The 23,649-nt window shown below is 41.4% G+C and overlaps 1 protein-coding gene across 1 annotated transcript in view; it reads left to right on the forward strand.

The window, feature by feature from the left end:
* Positions 1-23,649, forward strand: part of adgra2 (adhesion G protein-coupled receptor A2) — a 60,725-nt gene that overhangs the window by 6,970 nt on the left and 30,106 nt on the right. The window contains exon 2 of the mRNA XM_034870844.1: positions 17,975-18,046. Coding sequence (XP_034726735.1) covers positions 17,975-18,046 — 72 coding nt within the window. The remainder of the gene's footprint in view (positions 1-17,974; positions 18,047-23,649) is intronic.

A 23,649-nucleotide genomic window follows, 5' to 3' on the forward strand; every position in this document is an offset into this window, starting at 1 on the left:
ATCCTTTCATGTGATGCAATCTGGCCCCAAAAGACATTTTCCCACAGACTAACACGGAGAAAGAGACGTGCATAACTCGGTGGAATATTTATGAGTTGTTACAGCACCCCGTGAAATGACCCGTTTCACTCTCAGAATTTGATCCATTCGGTCCGATAACATTTGGAAAATTTAGAAGAGCAAATTAGCAGAGCGATTAACTGGAAGGCCGCTAGTGCGCCTGCTCTGTGGGCTGCAAATTTTTGAAGAAGTGCCGATCGTTGGGCTCCGTGATGGCTTCATACGCAACTGAGCAACTCTCATTGGAAAGAACGAGCCCTGGAACTCTGTATCCAGGTTTCATTATACTGTACATCTATGGTCCTGACCGGAGATTTTGATAGAGAGGACAGCCTTATTTTTACAATCATCCCCCCGCTCCCTTTCTCTGTATTTACTTTTGGTTCTGAGTTTGATGAGTCTTCTGTGTCTCTGTTCACTCAAAGGCAACTCACCTCAGAAGCATGATCGATTGGCTACAGTATGAAAACGCATTCCCTTTAATCATGGTTTTATTTTCTGAGTCACATCTTCTGTCTCTTACTTGTGGCCCACATGCGGACGGACACCAAAGGGAGAGCGTTGGAGCCCTGGCATTCCTGCAGCGCTGCGGTTTATTTATGTACAGAAAGGTGTTGAGAGGAGGGGGAGCGGCCTCTCCTCCGCACATGTTAGGTGGGGCAGTGGTCAGCAATAAATCAAAAAAGCAAACAAAGGCCTGACACTGGACACCCGGAGCTCCATACTCAGCTGCAGCACCTGCCAATGCCACACAGGCCCCGGGGTTTATTGGGCCCTCGGAGGTCAAGGGTACATGACCGGAGAGGGACATCTCCACACACAGCGGTGGAATGTAACTCAGGGCTGTACTGAAGTACAAAGTTGATGTGTTTTACTTAAGTCTTTTCATTTCTCCGCTTACTTCTTCTACTCTGCTACATTTCAGAGAGAAATATTGTACCACTACATTAATCTGACAGCTTTAGTTTCTTGTTGCTTTACAAATTAAGATTTTTGCCCAAAACCCATTTAGTTTATAGACTGTGACAATTTTTTTAATGAATTAAACTAACATAATGGATAGGCCTACAGTACAGCTGAAATGATTAGATGTTCGTTGTGTTGTGTGAAGAGACGGACGTGAGGAAAACGAAGTGAAGCACTGTTTACCGTTTTCTGTTGTAATTTGGTCTGTGACCCAAAACAGCTCATTTTAGATAAAATGGCTTGGATATTCCATTTCCTTGGACTCTTGGTGAGTTATGAAAATATAAATGTATGGACGATGTCACCGATGTGGGTAAAGGGAAGATTGCAAAGGTATGTTTGTACGCTCAACTCTTGCGATAGCGCCGCGGTATTTTTCAGTGTCGTGGCAACATTATTACAGTTATATATTTGCTATAAATCATCTTATGCTTTGTGGTTGGACTTAACTGAATCAGGAGAGGCTGAGCTTTCCATTGTTGTGTCGCATGACCCTATATTTTGAAGATTTAATTAATTGAATTTGAATTTAATTAAAATTGAAAGTTAACACTTTTATTGACGCTTTTTAATCAATATTTATAACTTTTTCTTACGTTTTTGTCCTTTATCTCAACACTATTTTCAATTTTTTTTCACTTTTGTGATGTTGTCAACACTACGTAACACTAACTTATTAACTTTAGTTTTACAGTTATTTTTGGAATTTATGGTCAATAAACCTCATTTTTAGGAAATGTACCTAATGTTCTAGATAGAAAAGCAGAAATTAGGAATTATTTATAAAAAAATTAAAGGAATGGATGTTGATGGATAATCACAGACTGGAATATGTCAACTTTTACTCAAAACTATTTCAAAACCACTTCAAATTCTTTCTCCAAATTATATAAAACTGAATAAGACGCCCCAAAATTAATGAAAGTAGAGATTTGTACTTTTCAAAGCGTTGTGTGGAATCAATCATGTTATTTTGGGTAGGTAAAAAGAACATTAATATAGGAAAACGGATCAATTTGACCCAAGGACAACATGAGGGTTAAAAGTTAAAACCAAGTTAATGAGAGGAGGTAACCAAAGAGGTTAAACACTAATTGATAGACACAACTGTTTGGATTGTTTCCACAATTAAATTGAATTTAATAGATTTTTCTTAGCGATGGTCCGATACCATCTTTTGCTCCCTGATACAGATTCCGATATCTGAGGTTGTGTATCGGCCCGATTCAGAGAACCAATCCGTTACCAGTGTGTCATATATTTTATGTTTTAACAGCTGTAACTACTACTCTCGGTTGAACAAACACAAACAATGAACAGCATTGCACTTTCTTTTACTATCCAGTTTGAAGGTCTCAGAACGGAAAAAGAACATAAATCAACTACTTTACAGTAGATTTTCTGCAGGGATAAATTAAGTGTACTTACTATACTTACCATTACCAGCATTTTAGGCAGTATCAGAGACTTTTCCGGTACTGGTATTGGAAACATCTTTAATTTTTCTGCATTGAGTACTTTACTTGTAATACTTTAAGTATTTCCTGATTACACTTGCATACCTTTACTTAAATAAACATTTTCGATGCAGGACTTCTACTTGCAACAGAGTATTTTTACAAGTTTTTAATTAAGGGATTTGAATACTTCCTCCACCACTTTCCACACACTGTACTCTAGCTGCCCGCCTGTTTGGATGATGAATGTGTATTTCACTTATCACCTCGTTGTGTTTGCTGCCATGTTTCAAAACCTGGCAGAAACAGAGAGATGTGTTGTCACAGTAATCTCATATCCCCAAGTGGCTATTGTTATTTTAGTTTTTCCTTTCCTCCCTTCTTATCTTACTCCCAAAATGCCTGACTTTGACTTTTCTTTGCCAGTGCTAACTTCCCTCTCCCTGCATCTGACCACAGCGGCCCCCAAAGTTCCTGCTCTGGGTACAGACGGAGATAATGGGGGTCTATAGTGGGAATGCCTGTGGCTTCAGTGTGTGTGTGCGTGTGTGTGTGTGTGTGTGTGTGTGTTAGATTCTGATGTGCTTTCTCTCGAGAACTAATCCATGACAATAGTGCAGTAAACTACTGAATTTCAGGGACACTTAAATTACTTTTGTCATCACTCTTATGTTTTTCAGATTTACTCCAAGTATGTAATATTATATTCACGTACAATAACATAAATCTAAAAAGCATACAATTATTATAACAACAATTAGAAGGAAAGACTGAAAAAGAGCTGTCATCTTATTCTGCTCTTCTTTACGTTACGTACTTTACTTTTCTAACTTTTTAGACGTAATCTCTGCTGTCAAAAATGTCTCCACCATCCTGTCCTGCTGTTATCACAGACATGTGGACGCTAACAGCCACCCGCAACTCATGGACACACCACCCCCAAAAGTCTTGGGCTTTTGGGTTACGGTGTTTGTTAAAGGCAGCTTTTTCAGCTAGACTAATAGCTCGTTTGATTTGCATTGAGATATGATATTATGTAAAGTTCCCCACGCCAATCTCTATGTATGGTGAAGGGTATGTGATGATGATGGGGGGGGGGGGTATTTAAATTCCAAAGGCCAAGGGAACTTTATCAGGATGCATAGTATCCTGATACTATATTACTAATACTCATTACTCAATACTCATATACTCATACTAATATTCATTAACAAAGAAAATTGGTGTCCTTAAAAGGTTGGATTTTTCTAAAGTTTTTAAATTACGGAATTAAGATCAATTTCCAAAATATGTTTTTTATTCCTCTTTTAATCAACTTTAGCACGGGTGTGTAAACTTATCAAGTCACTGGATAGATTGTGGCTAATTTTCCTAACTTTCTGATTACATGTGAGCCAACCAACAACAAATCATCTTCAGAATTTCTCAACCCTCCCACCCAACCATTTTAAGGTTGAGAATAACATTACTGTAGGACAGAACCGCAAGATATTAATAATCTGTCGCAACAGTTATTTTACCCATTGCTCCTCTTGTGAACATGAGTTGGTTTACAGCCCCACTCAAAGAGAAAGAGCCAGTTGTGAAACAAAGCAATAAGCATTTGTTAAAAACTGCCTTGATGGAGTAAACCACTGTTGAATCTTCCTTCAGCTGAAATCAAGTCAATCTTTGGAAGGCATGTTGGTCTACCATATTTTTTAATGCATTCTGGTAAATGCTGGTGTCAAAACTGACTTGCAGTAATGAGGAGTGTAATATTAGCACTGATTGTGATTTTCTATACACGGAGGCCGGTCACGCAGAAAGAAAATGCTACAAACAAAAACACAACCTTGTCACAGATGCCTCTGAAGGCACCGTGAAAGTATCTGGAGCAGAAAGATTGGATCCAACTCTTTTGTAAAAGCAGCCTGATTTTCCCATCAGTCTTTGCTCAGTAGCAGAAAACAGAGGCTGGTTATAAGACAGAACAATGAGACAATGTTAGCCAGGCATTCCACACGCTGTCTGAAAAGGCTAAATTCACTAAATTGCCTCATTAAATGTGTAAAAACACTTTAGACAGTGATTAAACTGACTATTGTTTTCCTGCTCTGCAACCATAAACCTTCCTATTTGGTTTGTCTTGACTTGTCTTTGACTCCAAATATTACAATCATTTATTGCAGCTTTACAGTAAGGCGACGGTATTTTTAACTGCTTACTGTAACTGTCAATAAATCAAATCTGCGACGTGTTTACGTCTTTAAAGTTCACGGGCTGTCCAGCTTTTAGTAAACTGCACAAGAAACACATTTAATGGGTTGCTCCTGTTAGCAGAACTCAATGAATAGTGTGTGTGTGTGTGTGTGTGTGTGTGTGTGTGTGTTTGTGTTTGTGTGTGTGCGCGCGTCCGTGCGTGTCTGCGTGCATGCGCACGTGTGTGTATTAGTTTCTGATGTGCTTCCTCTTGAAAACTATTCCATGAAAATAGTGCAGTCAAATACTAGATTTCAAGAACCCACTAATGTAATGGGATTACTCTGAAATTACTTTTTGATCACTCTTATGTTTTTCAGATTTACTCCAATTACATAATATTATAGTCACGTACAATAACATATATCTACATCTGTCAATATGAATACTTTCAGAGAGTTAGATGGTGGGTAGAGATGCATACAAAATTGTGTTTGTGTGTGTATGTGTGTGTGTGTGTGTGTGTGTGTGTGTGTGTGTGTTAGGCTGTGCACACACACATATGGGTAGGGCGTGCATGGCCACAGCTCTCAAAATAGGCTTGAGTCCTCCCCTCTCTAATTAGAGACATTTCAGAAACCCAGATTTTAATTTTAGACTTGTAGCTTTTGGACCACTTATACACACACACACACACACACACACACACACACATTGAGTTAAACATACACACTTTCCACATAAATAAATCTGATAGGTCACACACTCGCACTCACACACACACACATAGCCACAGACCACAAAGCCTTACTCCCTGGCCCAGCCTGGTAACCCAAGCACAATGCAGCCTACTCTATAATAAGTGGTTGCACATATTGAATGCAGGAGCTCATTCCTTATATCTAGCCTCAAGGCAGGAAAAGTGTGATAATACAGTTGAGAACTGAAAGATTCTCCACATATATTCACTCTTAATCATCAAACTCATTTATTTGTCACTTCACCACGTATGACAAGAATCAGTCCCGGTCCTTAATGTGGCATCTCTGACCCGTCTTTTCCTCTTTGATGACTGAATAACTCCTATCAAGATTCACAAAATTGATTTCACAAAAAATATATTTTACTTCCAATTACATGGATGCTCCTTTCCTTGACAGGCGGTAAATGGGACTTGGCAACATTCCCTCGTGGCTGCTACAAGCCCTGTGGTGGGCCGGGCACAATGGGCACATTCACATCTTGACATGCATTTGCTGCTAAAGTGCCTGTTGTGCTCGAGGGCATTTAGTCTCTCTGTTGCACTCAGTGGCGTGACTCTCTGAGGACAGGCTCAGGGTGCAAGGGGCTCCAAGGACCGCTGGCTTAGGTGGCTCTCTGTCTTTTTACAACGAAAGGGTTAAGCTACTTGGACGCACCCCAGCGCTGAATAGTGCAGCGCAGTCTGGAGGCCTCTTATAAAGTACTTATTGTAACAAAGATGACACAGCCACCTCCCAGTCGGACAGATCTCTCTGCTTACGCTCTCGTCCGTTCCTCCTCCTTCAACCTTCCACTTCATGTCTCTGCAAAAGTGTCCATTAGTAAGAGAGGGACTGAGAGATTTGGTTGGGTTCTACTGACGCTGGCTTTACAAGCCCGACGCAAATATAAAAAGTCACTAAAAATGTCATTTAATTTGATCATTTTCATGCCAGAAAAGGAATGATGAATCTAACGTTTCATGTCATGCACAGCCTGAACAGTAGCAAATCAGTAATATACAGACCAAACAAAAATCAAACCATCTGGATCAGATTCATTATGTTGGGGTTGTTTGTCACATATTTGCCACCAGATTTCCACAGTTTTTATCACAGCCCGCTAACGCACATCCCTGAAATGACATTCTACTTTTCCAAAACTATAAACACAAAAAAAGTAGCCTAACTTAGTCTGGCCAAACCTCAGACATTGGAGACTAAATTAAACACCCAAAACATGTTATCTTCCATCTAAATTAAACTGCAGATTACTTCATGCCTTTGGATTACATACACAGGCTGCCAAATACATAAACGCCACTGAGCCAAGTGAAAACTCACTATAATGAAAAAGGTCACAGACATATTTAAATGAAAAGAAACTTTCTATTCACAGTTAACTATTTCAAACAACCTAAACAATGTCTAAACAATATGATAAGATATGATCCTTTATTAATCCCCAAAGGGAAATTGCAAATGTTACAGACACAAATGAGTACAGATAGAGATTATAAATAAATAAAATAAGCGGTATAAAACTCGTAAAAAAGTAAAAGTAAATGCACAATATGAGCACTTAAAGACAAGTTACGAGGTAAGTGGTAAGTTAAAGGGACACTAAAATGAAGTAAAACACGATGCCTTCTGTATGAACATGTGAGTTTGCCTCTGTGTTAAGTCGAAACAAAAACAGAACATTTTTCTAAGAAATCACAGTAGCAAAAGCACAAATAATAAATCAAACAACGGCTTAAATCCTTTTAGTGGCATGTTTCAGTTTCAGTGTCACGGTTTACTGGGACACTCGAACAGAACGGAGCCATCGTTAGTCCAAATCCCTTTTTGTTTCGAAATGTGAAACTTAATGTATGCTTATTTGCTGAGAGTCTTTAGTTAAAACCTGTAGTGAAAGGCATGCACCATGAATACAAATCTACTGCGTACACACACACACACATCCTGTGACATGTCATGACCCAGAATTCTCAGCCACTAATGAAGGTCCACACACTAATTACTGCTGCAGGTCTGTCGCCACAGGAGGCTCGGCTCAGCAAGGGTGTGTGTGTGTGTGTGTGTGTGTGTGTTAGACCACTGTCTATCATTGAAACATTCAGAAGTTGCATACAATTGATCTTGTAACTCCATGTAATTACACTTTTTAATTGTAGCCTAAACTCATTTGGTTTAACTCCAGATTTGGATCAAATATATGTATTTTGCGTATAATATGGGATGTATTTGACCCCATACCCAGTTAATGTTTATATAATTTGATTGTATCATGGATGACAGCTTATGCTTACTGTATCTTAGCTTAGCTTAAGTTTTAAAACTAGAAACTAGCCTGGCTCGGTCCAAAGGTAACATAATCCTCCCAGCAGTACCTCTAAAGCGCTCCATTTAACTTCACACGTTGTAACTCATTTGTTTGATCCGTACACAACCCAAATGTAAGAACAATTAGCAAGGGGCAAGGTGGAGGCTGGGGGTGTGGCCTTGACCAACTGCCACTTGCTTGTTTGAAAGCCATGATGTCTCTCTCTGATGGTTGGGAAAATTCTTTTGACGGACAAAGCAGAGAAAGGGGAGTTAACCTTGCTCCTAATGACCTCGTAAGGGGCGATATCCCAGATCGGCCCATCTGAGCTTTAATTTTCTCAAAAGCAGAGCAGGATACCCGGGGCATTTACACCTATTGCCATTTCTAGCCACTGGGGGATCATAGGCAGGCTGGGGGAACTCATATTAATGTTAAAAAACTTCATAAAGGGACATTTTCAAGCCATGGGACCTTTAATGAAGCGTCAATAGGGATTATTGAACCGGGAAAACAAAATCACTTCCAGATCCAGAGCCGTTCAAAAAGTCGGCGGCCACTGTTGAGATCTTTCATCCCTTCCCCCGGACGTTCCCTCTGCTCATGACTGTCTCTGAAAGGAGACTCTTTGATGGAGGCCAGCTCTGTGTCACTGAGGTTAACCTGCACTGTAATGTCATAATGGCTTCTGGTCTATTAGAGCTGGCATTTGGATGGAGGTACCGGCCTAGGAAAACCTGGTAACGGACAAATTATGTTTACAACGCTGTTGCTAATCCATCCTTTTTGGTTCAACCACAATATTTTACGTCGATGCACTACGTCTGTCCTCATTTCTCCGAGTACAGAGTATGTGTGTGATGTGTATATAAAGAGAAATGCTGCCTTGTCCACTTAGTTCTCCTCTGTGAACTGCCAATATACTTCTGGCAAGCAGAAAGCTGCTCAAATGGAAAGCAAAGAGGGAAAATGCAGTAAAACACACCAACCTTTTTAGTATAGAATGTTCTCAGCTCTAGCATAGACAAATTAAAGTGCTCACACACTGTCGTGCTGTTAGTGTAAAAGTGGATAATCATATTGCTTTCAGCTGAATTTAATTACCTCTAAGGAAAATTCCCTAAAGGCGAAATCATTTTCTTGTATTTATGTGATGTTAAGCACTGCTGTGACACAGACCAGCGCGTGCATTATCAAGTCAGCGTGCTAATTAAAGCGGGCTTAATTCAATAATGACGCTCTGAGACTCTCATTTAAAATCACTCCCATTATCTGGCTCCCGTTGGTCTCCGAATTGCGACTGGATTTATGGCACGTAACCAATCTCTTTCAAGGGTTCTTGTCTTTCACCTCGCGTGTGGTCCTTGAGGGTAAGAGACCTATCCACAGTTAAATGATGTTTACACAGTGGCCCGTCGGGTTGTTTTGCCTCTCTTTATTACGCTGTCTCTGTTGGCTTTGGAAAGCTTGATCAACACCCGGGGGTGGGACATGAGCCCGAGCGTCTAATGAGCACTCTTCACGCTCTTTCATCAATGACCGGTCTGGATCAACCATGGTTCTTTTCCAGGATAAACCCAGGCTTTGCCCCTCACCTTCCGCTCTCTGTGTGTCATTGCCGTTCTTAAAATCCCTTCGCTTCGGGAAGCAGCAACAAACTTCGCAATTTGGATTGCGCAATACTGGCTTGGTTCTTTCGGTGAATGATTATTAAGATTTATAAAGAATATTTGTTACGGTATGTACTCTCTAACTGGGACGTTTTGGGAGCGATTGGTGGGATTGATGTGGAGGAAGTACACAAGGCGATCCACTGGTCAAATGACGTTCATCCCTCGTGTTGTCTTCCCGTCAAAATGGGAAATCAACAGTTTCGTTGATGCTTTATATCGATGTCTTTTAACTTTTTCTTACGTTTTTGCCCCTATTTTCAACACTTTTGTTCAATGTTTGTCACTTTTTTTGACGTTTTTAACACTACGTAACACTAACTTATTAACTACTTTTACAGTCATTTTTGGAATTTACTGTCAATAAACCTCATTTATAGGAAATTATGCAATTTGTTTGAGTTAGAAAAGCAGAAATTAGGAATTATTTAGACCAAAATTAAAGGAATGTACAGTATGTTGATGGATAATCACGGACTGCAATATGTCAACTTTTACCCAATACTATTTCAAAAACAAGTAGAGATTTGTACTTACCAGACAGCGTTGTGTGGAATTAATCATGCTATTTTGGGGAATTAAAAAGAACATTGATGTAGGAAAACGGGACAACATGAGGACAACATGAGCGTTAACCACGTTTATAACTTTTACGTGAAGAGGTAACTTCATTTAATACTGTACGTGGCGTTTTTCCTTTTGCGTTAAATGTTTACCCAAAACCCGAGACTATTTTGCAGAGCCACCTCGCTGCGTCCGGAGCTCAGCGTCGCCCAAGACGATTAGGATTGGTTTCAAGAAATGCAAACAACCCGTCCAAATCTTTTTTTCCTCAGATCCCAGAATGGATCTGTGGTGTAGCCAGACCTTACTCCACAGTCGATGCTGCTGAAAAGCTCTGTAATCAAAATGAAAAAAGGAACAGAGTAATACATAGGTAATGAGAGCAGGCAGCTTAGCCTGCAGATGAATTCTTATTGAATATAAATCCCTGTGATTCTTACTCTGTTAGTGGTTTGCTGGCGAGGCCTGCAGCTACATAGAGCTTACTGTCTGAGTCCAACATGCCTGAATATTTAAAGGGCAACCGAGGCCAATTGGCATCAGCGCTTTTTACTCAAATGCATCTCATTCATGTCCGGTGCTGGACTAAATGCTAAACCAAGATGGATTATTTCCTGGATGTGATTTTGCCACAAGATTTAAGTGTTGTCTAGTAGAGAGAAGGGATGAAGCCAAGGTGCAAAGATATTAACACCAAACCTTCAGTGGTTACCGACTGCAAACAGGACATCCTGTTGACTTTGGGTTTGCAGGATTCTAGCTGTGGTTAGGACAGGACGGTTTCCCCTCGCTGTCCCTCTGCACCAGGATGCGATGTGGAAAGCTGCAAGAACTCTGTTCAGCTTCTCGCTGTGTGTTTGTGTCGTACACCGCACAGCAAGCCTTCCCCAGCTCCACCACAGAGACAATTCCTCAGTGAAATGATTGGTTGTTGACAATGACCCAAAAACCCAAAGCAGCTGTTGGAAGCATGCAGCTTTTGACAGACAGTTCCAGTTTGCAACAACATTGCAGGTACACACTCATCAGGAATCCACCCAGAACGGAGGCAGAATGTTACAGCCAGACTGCCTTCCAGTTGGGGAGGAAGAGCAGAAGTAAATCAGTGAGGAAATACAATTTGCGACATGCTGTCATGCCCCTGTGTGGCCCTCAAAGGGTTTGTGGGTTTAGGAAGCAAATTGAGCTAACCAACAAAGTGAGTGGCACGGTGCAGGGAGGAGCAGCTGCGGTTAACTAGACAAGACTCTTTGTATTGCTTTTACTTTTTTGCACCAAGGAAACCATGAGCGAACACTTGATACTCACACATCAAGCATACCAGAGGCAGTCATACTTTTTTATTTTCTAAATAATGAATTGAAATGGCCACAAAAAACATTGCATTTCTTCCAATATGTTCCTGTATATCCACACTTAGAGTTTGCTTTGTAAGCAGCACATCTCTGCCAACATCCGGTTTTTAAAGCAACGCAGTCTTTAACTCATCAGGGCACTTTGGATATTTGTTGTAATGTTTAAAGATTGCGTTATAGTTTGAACTTCTAAAGTAAAACACAATTTCAAATTGTTTCTGTCCTGACCCCTTCACTGTATCAGATCACCTGCAGTTGCCTCAACATTACTGCTGGCTTATTTTTTGAGAATTTTGATCTTTTTCTATTTCTCTCCTGATCATAACTTTATTACAGAGACCAAAGTTATTCAGAAATGTGTTGGTGAGCTCCACGGAATTAACCTAGGTCAACCAATTATCAAAGTGTGGGCCATAATTAATCAAGCAGATGCTTTTTAAATATTTGCTTGCAATAGTTAAACTATTTGGACTGTAATTGTGAAAATGGGCACAAAAATATAAAATGCACAAGGTTTTCTCCTTGCAGCACCCTGCAAAATTACAAATTAACTTTTTCTTGAGGATTTTTATGACCTAATATAATTTAAGAGATTCAAGATTCCTTTATTTGTCATTTTTATGCTCAACATAAAAACAAAATTGTGTTTCACACATCCACCAGTCAGTAAATAAATAAGTGGAGGACAGATGACTTTAATATTAAAAAATCATAAATAAAAGCACTTAATAAATCAACTAAGATTATGTTCAAATGGAATAAATTAAGTCGTTTTCATTAAATATTTTAGAGGCCGAGCCACATTCTCAGTCTGATTGTCGTGGGAGAGAAGCCGTTTCACAGCTGAGGACCAGATCTGATACTTGTGCATCTTTACCATCAGAGGGATGAGTGGAGTCCTTAATGATGCTGTTTGCTCTAAGCATAGGTGAAAAATGCGGAGCGTTCGGGGGATCAGGACCCACCCATCTAATGGGGGCCTCCCCCCCCAAAAAAAATCATTAAAACTGTGTATTGTAACTAGTACATACTTCAAATAATTGGAGCAAAAAATGTGTTTGAACTTTAGAAACATTTAAAACACCCCTCCATTGCCTCACAGTGGTTTGGTCCACTGCTTGGTTTTTCTCCCTTAATGTTAAAGGGGAACTATGCTGACGGCTGGCTAGTTAGTTAGCTTGCTTGCTAGGAGTCTAAGTTCTCAGTTCAGCATCATCTGTATTAGAGAAAAGAGTCACTTCATCTGATGTTTAAAGGGACTTAAATAGCTTTGGCGGCCTAATAACTATATATATATATATATGTGTGTGTGTGATTTCCATGTCTACTGTTGTTTCACTGTTTAACCCCTCAACTATGAGTACACACCACAAGAGAAGGGCTGATGTCTGTGCTTCTGTTTGACCTGACTCTTTTCAGATGACCTCCTTGCTTTTGGATCTTCATGTAAATGAATTAGAGGAAATGGGATCCTGGAGTCTGACATGTGGCCCTGTTTCTTCTTTATTAGTTTTTTTTTTTTCACGCAGATTAAAAGGATCAAATTAGCCCTTCTGATTTCTCAGAGGCCTTTATGGTCTGAAAGAGTTAAGTGAATCAGGGATCCCATCCATAGTCTGGACTGAGTTATGTATCATGCAGCAAATTGCACTCAAAAGCCCATTAACTCAATCTGCCATCGGACCTGTCACTTATGCCGAGGGAAAAGATGAGGCCCTCAGCAGCGGTGCAGAGCACACATTGAGTTTGGGTTTATTGAATTCATGCTCACAGTTAAACAATTGAATAATGTACATCAGTTTAAAAAGATAGCAAGTTTAAGCACTGCTACTTGGGCATAGTGATTATGGCAAATCACTCCGCCCAAGTAGCAGAAGTAGCAGTGCTTCACCCTCTGAGAATAGTTCCCAGTATGTATGTGGTTAGAAGATGGCTGTGTCTCATGTGACCTTGTTAGTTGTTATATGTAGTTGTATGTAACGTGTAAATAGGAAAATGTTGGCGTTATTTGTCACTTATTGGGAGCAGTAGGCCAGTTGGAGCAGGTTACCTCCAGGATCTGTGCTAGGCTAGGCTAGCGGTGGGGGCGTCAGACATAGTTACGACCCAAACGGAGATGAGAAAGGTATGTCTGGACTAATCTAACTCTGGGGTATATGGTGAGTACGCTAAAGTCCCAATAAGTTGGCGTGTTCCTTTTGGAACATACACACTAACCCCATAATCAGCCCTCGGACAGTCTGGCGAGGTCAGTGACTCGAGTCTGTTCGGTGTGTTCTGTGCCGTCGTCCGTTATTTTGGCCGACCTGACATGCTCGGTCGGAGGGCGGGTACTGCCGCAGTCGGACCCATAGACCAATCTGATTGGTAAAGTGCTAACCCGGACACGAGGAGCTGGATGAACGTGACAATATATTAAACCGACCTTTGTTGATCCGAAATGTAACTAGGATGGCCCATCTTTCAGTTAAAATGTTTCCAGAAACATGTTTTGATGAACTATTTCAGTAAAATATGAGATTGTATTCTGAACAAGCCGCCTGGAAAGTCTGGCTTTGAATTTCCGGAGAAACAAGACCCATGTGACGCATTCGTCCAATCAGCTTCCGGTTTTCATTTTAGGGGCGACAATACAGATTAGCGTCGCCCGCTGTTATGAGGACGTATTACGTCTTGTTGCTTTGGTGTGTTTCGAGGCACTTTTTTTGTCGCAAAGTGACGCATGTGCGACTCAAATCTTCACTCAACTTACATCGGGGGGTGACAGATGTTTACCCCAGTTCATGCAAGCTTAAATGTAAAATTTTAAAGCCAGTAGGAATACTTATACTTGATGGTGTTGGTCAATATTCATAAAAAAGGACAGGTTTGTGACCAACGTACAATATGGCTTTTAGAAGCTACTCATCTTCTTTACTTGTAAAGCTCTGTTAACCGTTGTGTACGCCGGTGATGAAGCGACCCACTCTCATGTGCCTCGGCTGTCACCTGCCGTCAGACACTGCTCCATCTGTCCGACGGCGTCCGGGAAGTGCTCTCTCCACAACCCCTGACCTCTGAATCTGAGTTCTGAATAAACAGCTAATTGGCTGGGTTTCCTGTTTAGCCTAATGGGAACACTGGCTATTTCTGTCTGTTTACAGTGTTCTGCTTCTCTCTCTCTCTCTCTCTCTCTCTCTCTTTCTCATAGTACTCTCTGTAATGTTTATGAAAGAACAATGTCCCAACATCAGGCTTTGGGGATTATTCAGTAGTGTCCAGCCTCTGCCACTCCCCTGCGTTCCTGGAAATCGGCGTCTTTTGTTGTCTGTGGGAGGGTTTACAGTTGGCTCATTTTGCGGTCTTTGTTTATTTGTGAAAGTCAGCTTTCAAGTCCAGGTGTACAGAGTAGCAAGCAAATTGAAAGTCTCTGTGTTGAAATGTCTTAACTGGAGACAAATGTGAGTTTTTGAGACAGGATCCACATGTGAATTTCATTTTTTGTTTTGTTTTTCAAATGTGCTTGGGCACAACACACAACTAAACACATCTGTATGTGTTTTAAGACTTTGCAAATCGTATAATAATCCTGTTTTTGGTTCTCATAGAAAATCCATTGATATCAGTGCGCCAAAGATTTATGCACAAATCCAAACACACCCAAACCAAACATGTTTGCTGTTCTCTGACTAATCAGTTTTTTTTCTGCATATAATGAGCTTTGTCAAAAAGGAACTATCTGCAACTAAAGTGTCTGCGTTAAATTAACCGTCTGCGTTGAATTGCTTCTTCGCCACATGTGACTTTCTCTTCGGTCTGTTTTGAATTAATCAGGCAGTTCCGGATCGTCTGTAGCTTTCATCTCGAGCCTGTATCAAGTTATAGGAGAAATACTGTGCCCAAAAGTCAAGTGAGAGACCTTAACATCCAGGAGTCATAGTTCAAATACAGGCTACGCCGCAAGAGGACTCCCTTGCTGTCGTCTAACAACCACTCTAAAAAAAAAAAGGGGTCTTGACTTAATAACCCTGAATTATTTCAATGATTTAGTGTGGATTTGTGAACATGGCATGTTTTAAATTTTGTTTCTGGAGCTAAAACAAGAGGCTTAGGCTTCAAATATGGAAATGAGTGTGGGTTTTGGTGATAGTAATTCCATTGTCACAGCGAAAAACCGAAAATAAAAGTGATTTTGGTTTAAATGCTTTAAAACAGCCAGAGAGGTCTCGGTTTCAGAATCATAGTCATTATCAGTAGAGAGGCTCTCTTCTCTTGATTGCAGCCCCGTTTAAAAATACATTTCTCTGGTTTTCTAATTTTAGCAGATAATTGTAGGAAGATATTGAATGAGGTGTTCAGGGTAACTGGAGAAGAAGGTGATTTACTTTCTATATTGGCTTTCCTTTTGCTTGCTCCTTTTCTGTCTTCAGACTGTCCTGTCCGTAAAGTTTCTGAAGTGTAGAAGATGTGGGTCACTCCAGTTTGCCCTCATGGTTCAAGATAAACTTTTTCCTTCCCCAGCCAAGCAGCCAGTAAAAGTTCAAATTTACCATCCACTCGATAGTTTAACATTGTTTTTTGGCTTGTGAGCGAAGTACGGAAGTGGATTAGGGCCACATGTGAAAAAAAAGTATTTTTCTTTCTTAGAATTCAGGCTTTGTTTCCTTGGAATCTTAACTTTATTCTCAGAATTTAGACTTTATTTTCTGAATTCTGGTTTTAAACTCAGAACTCAATACTTTTTTTTTTAAAATGTGACCCTAATCCTCTTCCGTAGTTGAGCAAATCTACCAGCTCCTTGCATATTTAACCAGCATTTGACTAGTGGATGATGCAAATTTTGAATACTGTTTTCCCATCTAAACCAAGACTGGATGATTAAATCTGGTCGTTAAGTGGAAGTTGGAAGGTGCAGAGCTGAAGGCGATGTTTTTATTGATGTGGCAGGAAACAGAAGGGGGGGGGGGCTGACTGCTGCTGCTGAATCTGTAAATCTCACAGACTGTTCACAGCCCACTCCCACTTTTAAAAGCGCTTACACAGCTCCCCTCTCGCGATTAAGAACACACATTGATGTTGCAAACAGCTCATTAAGCGCCATGTGGTAGAGGCGAGGATGACGTGTAACTGAAGGGTGTGTTAATGATGGCGGGCTGTCGCCGGAGCACGGCCCCTGCCGTACCCTGAGCTCTTGCTAAGGGGACCTGGGCAGGTCTTTGGATTTCCAGGGATGCAAGTGCAAACATAGAAACTTGGCTCCTGAAAATAATCCTCATGTACCACAAATCTGCAAAGGGGATCTTGCTCTAGGTGACCTTAGAAAAAGTCCACATCAACTTCAGACACTGGACATGATACTTTGACTTTTTTAATATTTAAGCAAAACCTCAATCCTTCCTTTATCCCTCCACACCTAAAGTTACCATAACAACATGGTGTCAACAGTATTTAATCTGTACACCGTTCCCGCGGCCATGGAAAACCTGGGAAAAAGCCATGGAAATGTCTGTATCTTATTTTTCAGGCCAGGAAAAAAAATCTATGAATGTTTTGGAAAAGTCTTGGACTTTTGTTTCCATGGATACATTTTACGTATTTTGTTTTCCGATGTAAAGTACCTGGGATATGCGTTGATGTTTTTTACTTTTTTGAATGTTTTTTAATTGGTGAACGTCATTCAGGCGGCAATTATGTTTTTTTCTTTAAAGAAAACATAATAATAGCATACAGCTCAAACATGACAGCCGTCCACGAGGTTTCGATGCTGTTTTCTGACCATGTCAGTAAAAAATAAAGGCCTTTGGCAGTTGTGAAAAATATTCACATTGTTTCTACTCTGTTAAGCGACTTTGAGCTTGGGAAAAGCGCTATACAAATTCAATTTATTATTATTATTATTAATATCTATAAGTTACTCTTTTATGTGTGTGCGTGATCATTTCTTTTTAACCTGTGGACAGAGCCAGGCCAACTGTTGCTACCCTGCTTTCAGTTTTTGTGCTAAGCTTAGCTAAACACCTGCTGGCTGTAGTTTAATGTTTAGCATACAGACATGAGAGTGGCATCGACTTTACATGTAATCCTCGGCAAGAAAGAGAATGAGCGTATTCCCCAAAACATCTTTAAAGGTCTATATAAATGTCTATTCTAACAGACTTTTACAATGGCAAGTCCCTCGGAACATAGTGATTACTTTAAATATCCATTTCCCATGATCCCCTGCCAAACAACGCAATCTCAACCTTACTTCCAGTGTGTCCTGTGGCCCTCTGTCCTCAGGGCTGATATGAGCCAGGCAGGGAAAGAGCTAATTGACAAAGCCTTTGCCGCCATTCGTTTGATGTGGAAAGATATCCTATTGATGTAAAACTGTGTGCGAAATGATTATCAAGATTCTAGCTTCCCTCCTAATCTTGATGTCCTACTCTGTCTTTAACATTAATTGGAAGCATCTTAAGCTAATGTCTGTGGTTAGGCTGATGTCGTGTGACTGCAACACCAAGTGGACATTTCAGTTGGCTCCCATCCTCCTCTTGTGACCCTTTCATTGTGATTGGTTAAACCTGTACTCTGATGACCAAGATAGTTCCTCAGTATCATAAAACATGTTTCAGTTATTTCTCATGTGGAACATTTCTGACAATGCACCATCTTTCTTTTTGTTTTGTTTTTACAGGATACTGAGCCACAACAAAATCCGAGTTCTGAGAAATGGATCCTTCTTTGGACTGTACGCTTTGGATAAACTGTGAGCAGCCTGCTGTTTATTACCCTTTTGAATACTTCACTTCTGCAGATGCTATAATGTCATGTTTGTGTACATGAGATATAGTGTATGCAAACATGTGTGAGCTGTTATTTTGGCTTACCTCAGCCGCTTTTGTAGAGAAATTCAGACAGGGATCGAGTGAGATCTGAGCAGCTCTGTGTGATTCTATCCAGTCATGGCTTCTGTCCAGCAGGGAGGATGATACACTCAGACTGGCTATCACAGAGTTATGTCAAAAAGATCATATAATTACACTTCATTATCAGGTAAGCCCCACTCCACAGCACAAGATAAGAGAGATTTCTGGGAGGAGGTGCATGTTGGCAGCTTGGGCTGTGGTTAGCAGACAGTCTGGCCCTCCTTAGTGCATCGTAATCTCTCTGAATGGGGTGTGAGACAGGAGCTAGACATTTCTGGGGAAATGAAAATGAATAGCAGAAAAGGCAACATAGTGCAAGATGTTTTCCTCTAAAAGAAAAAGTACAGAGTAGCTCTTGGCCTTACCAAGCCTTTTTGGCGGATTGGACTATGTAACAACTAATCGATGAATTGCAATGACATTTGGTTCAAACATTCATAATCCATAGATTATGCATCCTGATGACTTTGACGACACCCTGGATCTTCCTCTAGCGCCACTATGACGTTGATTTTTTTTTTTTTGTGAAGCTTCTCAACAACTATTTGATGGATTTATTTGGACATTTATGGTCCCCATCGGATGAATTACAATCATGGTAAAAATTTGAGAATATTCTTAGCATCGGCATGCTAGCATTGTTATTGTGAGAATGTTAGTATGCTGATATAATAAACCCCACCCCCTCCATGTTAGCAGATAGGGCATGGCCCTAACAAAACAAATCAAAATGTATTCCCAAAGATGGTTTCTGTTTTTTGGGGGTATTTTGTTTTTGTTCAAGTGTTAATTTGTCTGAATTTGTCTTGGTTTTATTATTTTTATTGATGCTATAAAAACGGGGTAAAACAGCATGATTGACAGCTGGGATTGACTCACAATTGGTCTGGCGTATGTATGGGCGGGACTTGGATACCGCGGCTTCACTGCCCGGTCACTAGTGTGCAGAATCCGGCTACAAGATGATAGCGTCCTCCGATTGCGTCAAATAGGGAAGTCTGGACAGTGACTGTCAGCGTCTGACGGTCACGACAAAAAAAGCACCCTCGGGCGTGTGTGTAGAACGTACCGGGGAGAGCAGCATCTAGACGGGGTTTAGTGAGTAGTATGTAAGGGGAGAAATCCACATAGGGAGGTTGGTCGGGGTGGTGGATGGGTCACACACAGGAATTCACCCAGGAGAGTGGGGTTCGTGTCCCACGTGTGTCTTTAACCGTCCCATTACTGCCACGTGTCACGGAACCTTAAGTCCACCCACGACCTTTCCCTATTTCCAACTGTCCCGCTGCCGCGAGTAACAGAACCGTAAGCCCACCCACGATCTTTTCCTTAACCTACCAGCATCAAAAGGGACCCCAATAGTCTGACCTGGCGCGTTCAGGTAAAGCGTGTCATATGACGCTAAAAGGAGACTTTTAGCATCAATAACAACAACAAAGGCACCTGAACAAGCGTCCGTATTGTACGAGATGGGAGTGAGAAAGTGTTCTTGGGATATTTTGGAAGTGAAGACGCGTCATCCATCTTTATGTATATACAGTTGATCGGAGTTATGATATGATATGATATGTTCTTTTGTCAAATTTACAGTATTCGCGGTTAAGACTGGCATTTACCGGCTCTAGGCTTCTTCGATACTCTGATGTGTGACTTACATCTAGTAGGTGTTTCCCACACCAGACACATTTTTTTTCTCAAGGTGTTGTTTTACAGAGCACCGCAGTAAAGCTTTATAGCATCCTGGTAGCTTACAACACACATGGAGCCGCTTCAGTCTGGATACTGTAGTCTGGCAGGCATACTTATTTAGTTGGATAGGGGGTGGGTATGTTGAAGGGATATTAGTTCCACATGCCACTCAGGAGATGCCACCCATGAAGTGAGCAAGCTTCTCAAAAATGTTAAAAGAAAGAAAAATATGGCAATTTGCTGCAGTTGTTAGCTTGTTAGTCCCTACCTGCTGGATCTCACACCGGACGTGTCAGTCGAGAACAAAAGCCAAGTTTGCTGAAATTGCTGTTTTTTATGTCTGGCGTGTGAACGTCATTGGGTAAACACGTCCAAGTTCTTGCTTCTCACCTCAACTGTGTTGCACCAAAAAAGCTGAGAAAGCTGTTGACAGGAAAGCACTACACCAAGAACCCTTTTTGCCTAATGCTACTTGGGAGAATAATGCATTAAAGCCAAAGAAGATCTGCAGCTTGAAGTGTTTGATGTAAAATGAGCTGATGTTGCTTGTTTTTCTAAGTGAGGACAGGGGTCCTTGTAGCGCCGTAGGGTCGGTGGGTCGGGTAACCTGAGCTTACCCACTAACTGGCCCTTGTAGCTGGAGCAGTGATAAAACTAGCAGGGGGCAACAGGGTGCAGCTTTCCTGCTGTCTCGTAGCTTAAAGGTCTGTGAAAGAAAGGCACAGAACAGGCAGACAAACTGTAGCTCACATGCACTCACACACAAACACACACGTACATATTTATGCTCCAGAGAGAGATGTGGGTGTGAGAAGAGGACATCGTAAATCATGCATGCCTCATTTCACTCCTCTACTGGCTCTCCGACACACAGCGGTGGAGGTCTGCTCACTCACTCTGACGTCCTCCACCTTTAATTGAGCCCTGTACCCAGCTTATAATTACATCTGAGCTCATGGTAAAAATTGCGGTCTGTTGTGAAAAGGACATATTGAAATTTACCGTAACAGTGATGGAAGGGTTGGAAGGGATCAGTAAAGAAGTGAGTGTGCAGTAAAGTGTTGGATGTAGGGATGCTTAATTAGGCCTATTCAGTTTTTGGTCAAAATTGAAATGCAGATAACTTATTACTCATTGACTTTTGGAAAGATGTTGCATTAAAAAAAACAGTTAAACAAACCAACAAGGAAAACACCTTGAACTGCAAAATTTCCCTCAATACTCTTTCAATTTGAACTTTTCGATATTCCCCTTCAAGACATAATGAGAGGTTACTTGCAAAAAACAATGCATTGTTTTTGTGATCGTTATGAGCAAAAATCGCGATCAAAACTTGATTCATTTCACAGTCCTGGTGGATGTGGAGTGTTTGTTCATACTGTGAGATCTCGGTTTTGTCTCTTCAGCGGGCCATCCCTCTTCTGGTCCACTCATTGTTTCCATCATGTTGTCTACATGTGCTTGTCATTTGGAGCAGTAGTGAACAGTTACTCATATTATGTGGTCAGTGCTGTAATCAAAGGCCAACCCCATGGGCCTGGGTAAACACACATCAGGGAGTTACACTGCATCTCTTCCCCTACGTGACGAGGATAAACAGTCTGCTCCCTGACTGCACACACTCTCACTCTCGGCCCATCTCTGTTGCCACTCCAAGTGTGAACCTTTGCTCTGAGTGTGTTTCCTAGTATGGGCACCGTTGCTTTGTGTCCAGTTGTCTCAAATGGGTCTGCTAACTCTCTGTCAGCAGACGCACACTCACACCAGACGTCTATTCAGAGCTAAGTGCAGTCTGATTTGCTGTTATAAGTTGGAGAATACAGCTCCAGGGCAGGCCACCCTCCTCCAGGCCTGGGCCAGACAGTGTAGCCATCTACACAGTTAGCCCTTTCATTGGGACAAACCTCCTCAAAACCACTGTTGCCTTCATAACCTGCCAAGCCACCCAAGTGCAAAGGAGCAATTTAGCCTTGTTTGTTTTTGCCCGCTTACTGGACAACTGTGTTTTTGTAGCTCTTTTATATAGGATCGCCATCCAACAGCTACATTTGGATCTTGGAATACCTCTTTTTTTTCCAGCTTTGGGGATGAAACACCCGTTGAATCATACCTGGCTTCTGTGGGGCAGTTTACTGCATGTGAAATAAGTCCCTTTCAGGCACCTACAATACTGCGTAATCGGATAAAAATGATTATCTTTTGCTACATTTTCGGCTCAAGTCCGCACAACTCTAGCAATGCCGATTCCCCAAAACAAAGATATTTAGAAAGACTGCTTGTGGAAAGCAGTGGTTTGGTTTGAAAACTCCGGATTTTCAACGCATGTCAGTCAGTCTAATCAGGATAGGTAGGCTTACATGCCTCTCAGTAACAGTAGAGGAACGTCAGACTAAATGCTCCCTGTTTACTCCGGTATGCACATGCCTAGTTTGTGCAAATGCTCATGTGATATGCTTTGTCATATGTGTTAAAGGTGTTTTTTTTCTTTTTTTTTATCTGTATTTGTTTCTAATAGACTGATAGACTGAAACCTTTGAATTTGGTCCAGTATTGAGCGAGCTCGCTATGATGGGCCGGCGCAAACCGAGCTGCAATGTAAGGGATTTCTTTTGCTACTGACAGGCTCAGATTGTTACTGAAAGTGTCTGACAACATTATCGATCTCATGACGTAGCTTTTTATCCAAAAACAGCGGTGTAGAGAATGAAACGTCTGACAAGGAAGAGGCGTTCAGGTAGTCTATTGTTACGGAGTTGGCTGCAGAAACTACAGGCTCCTGTTATCTAACACATGTTCAGTGTTATTGCTCATCACTTAAATGATTTCAACAATGTGGATGAGGTTGGTGTAGTTCGATGACCACCTGTATTCATTTCAGCTGACGCTGGTTTGGTTGAAAAAAAAAACTTTAATATGGACAGAGTAATTCTACTATGGAGTCTAAGACGCTTGTGTGGACAGAGATCTTTTTTTTCTCAAAACACTGCTTCAAAATGATGTAGTAGTGTAGATGTAGCCTTATACACATCATCAGGGCCAGATACTGTACTTTTTGAGTACCTGCACCTCTGTGCTGGCCCTTTCTGATTGGCCCTGACGTTGGCAGCTCCGCTAACGAGCCGGGACCTTTATAAGTTGTGGACAGATCCCAGCAGCCTGTCCTGCGCTGATTTGAGGCGAGGTAATGAGAATAATGAGCGAAAGAGGGCCGAGGCAGTCTGGCTCTTGTCCAACTGGGCCCTACTGCACCATGGGACACAGGACAGGCAGGCAGGGGCACAAGGGGCCCTCATTACCAGGTCTGCTCACCCTACAGGGAGAGAGGGAGCAGGGAGCAGAGAGGGAGAGCAGAGGGCAGCGATGATGATTGATGAGGGAAGCAGCGGGGCGCTCGCAGGGAACAGGTCTGAAAGGCAGAAGTGAGGCTTGTGGTTAGGATCGGTTAGAGGCTCAAAGGTGTTGGCAGCATGATAGACTATGTCAACAAATGGAGCCTAAAAATGATCCCTACAGTATAAATCTACCTGACACGGCTGTACATTTTACGCTTGCTACAGAAGACTTTGCCCAGGAAACATCATGAGGGATATTTGTAAGAAAACTTCCTGTCGACATACAACAGCTTCATTCACCAGCAGGAAATACCGTTTTTCTAGTGAGAGAAGAAGAATTAAGGGAAGTTTGCTCTGAAACCTGTGACCAAAAAGTCACACAGGGCATAAGAATGTGCAGATGTTGGATATGTTTAGGAAAG

Source organism: Etheostoma cragini, chromosome 5 (assembly GCF_013103735.1).
Source record: "Etheostoma cragini isolate CJK2018 chromosome 5, CSU_Ecrag_1.0, whole genome shotgun sequence".
Taxonomy (NCBI): domain Eukaryota; kingdom Metazoa; phylum Chordata; class Actinopteri; order Perciformes; family Percidae; genus Etheostoma; species Etheostoma cragini.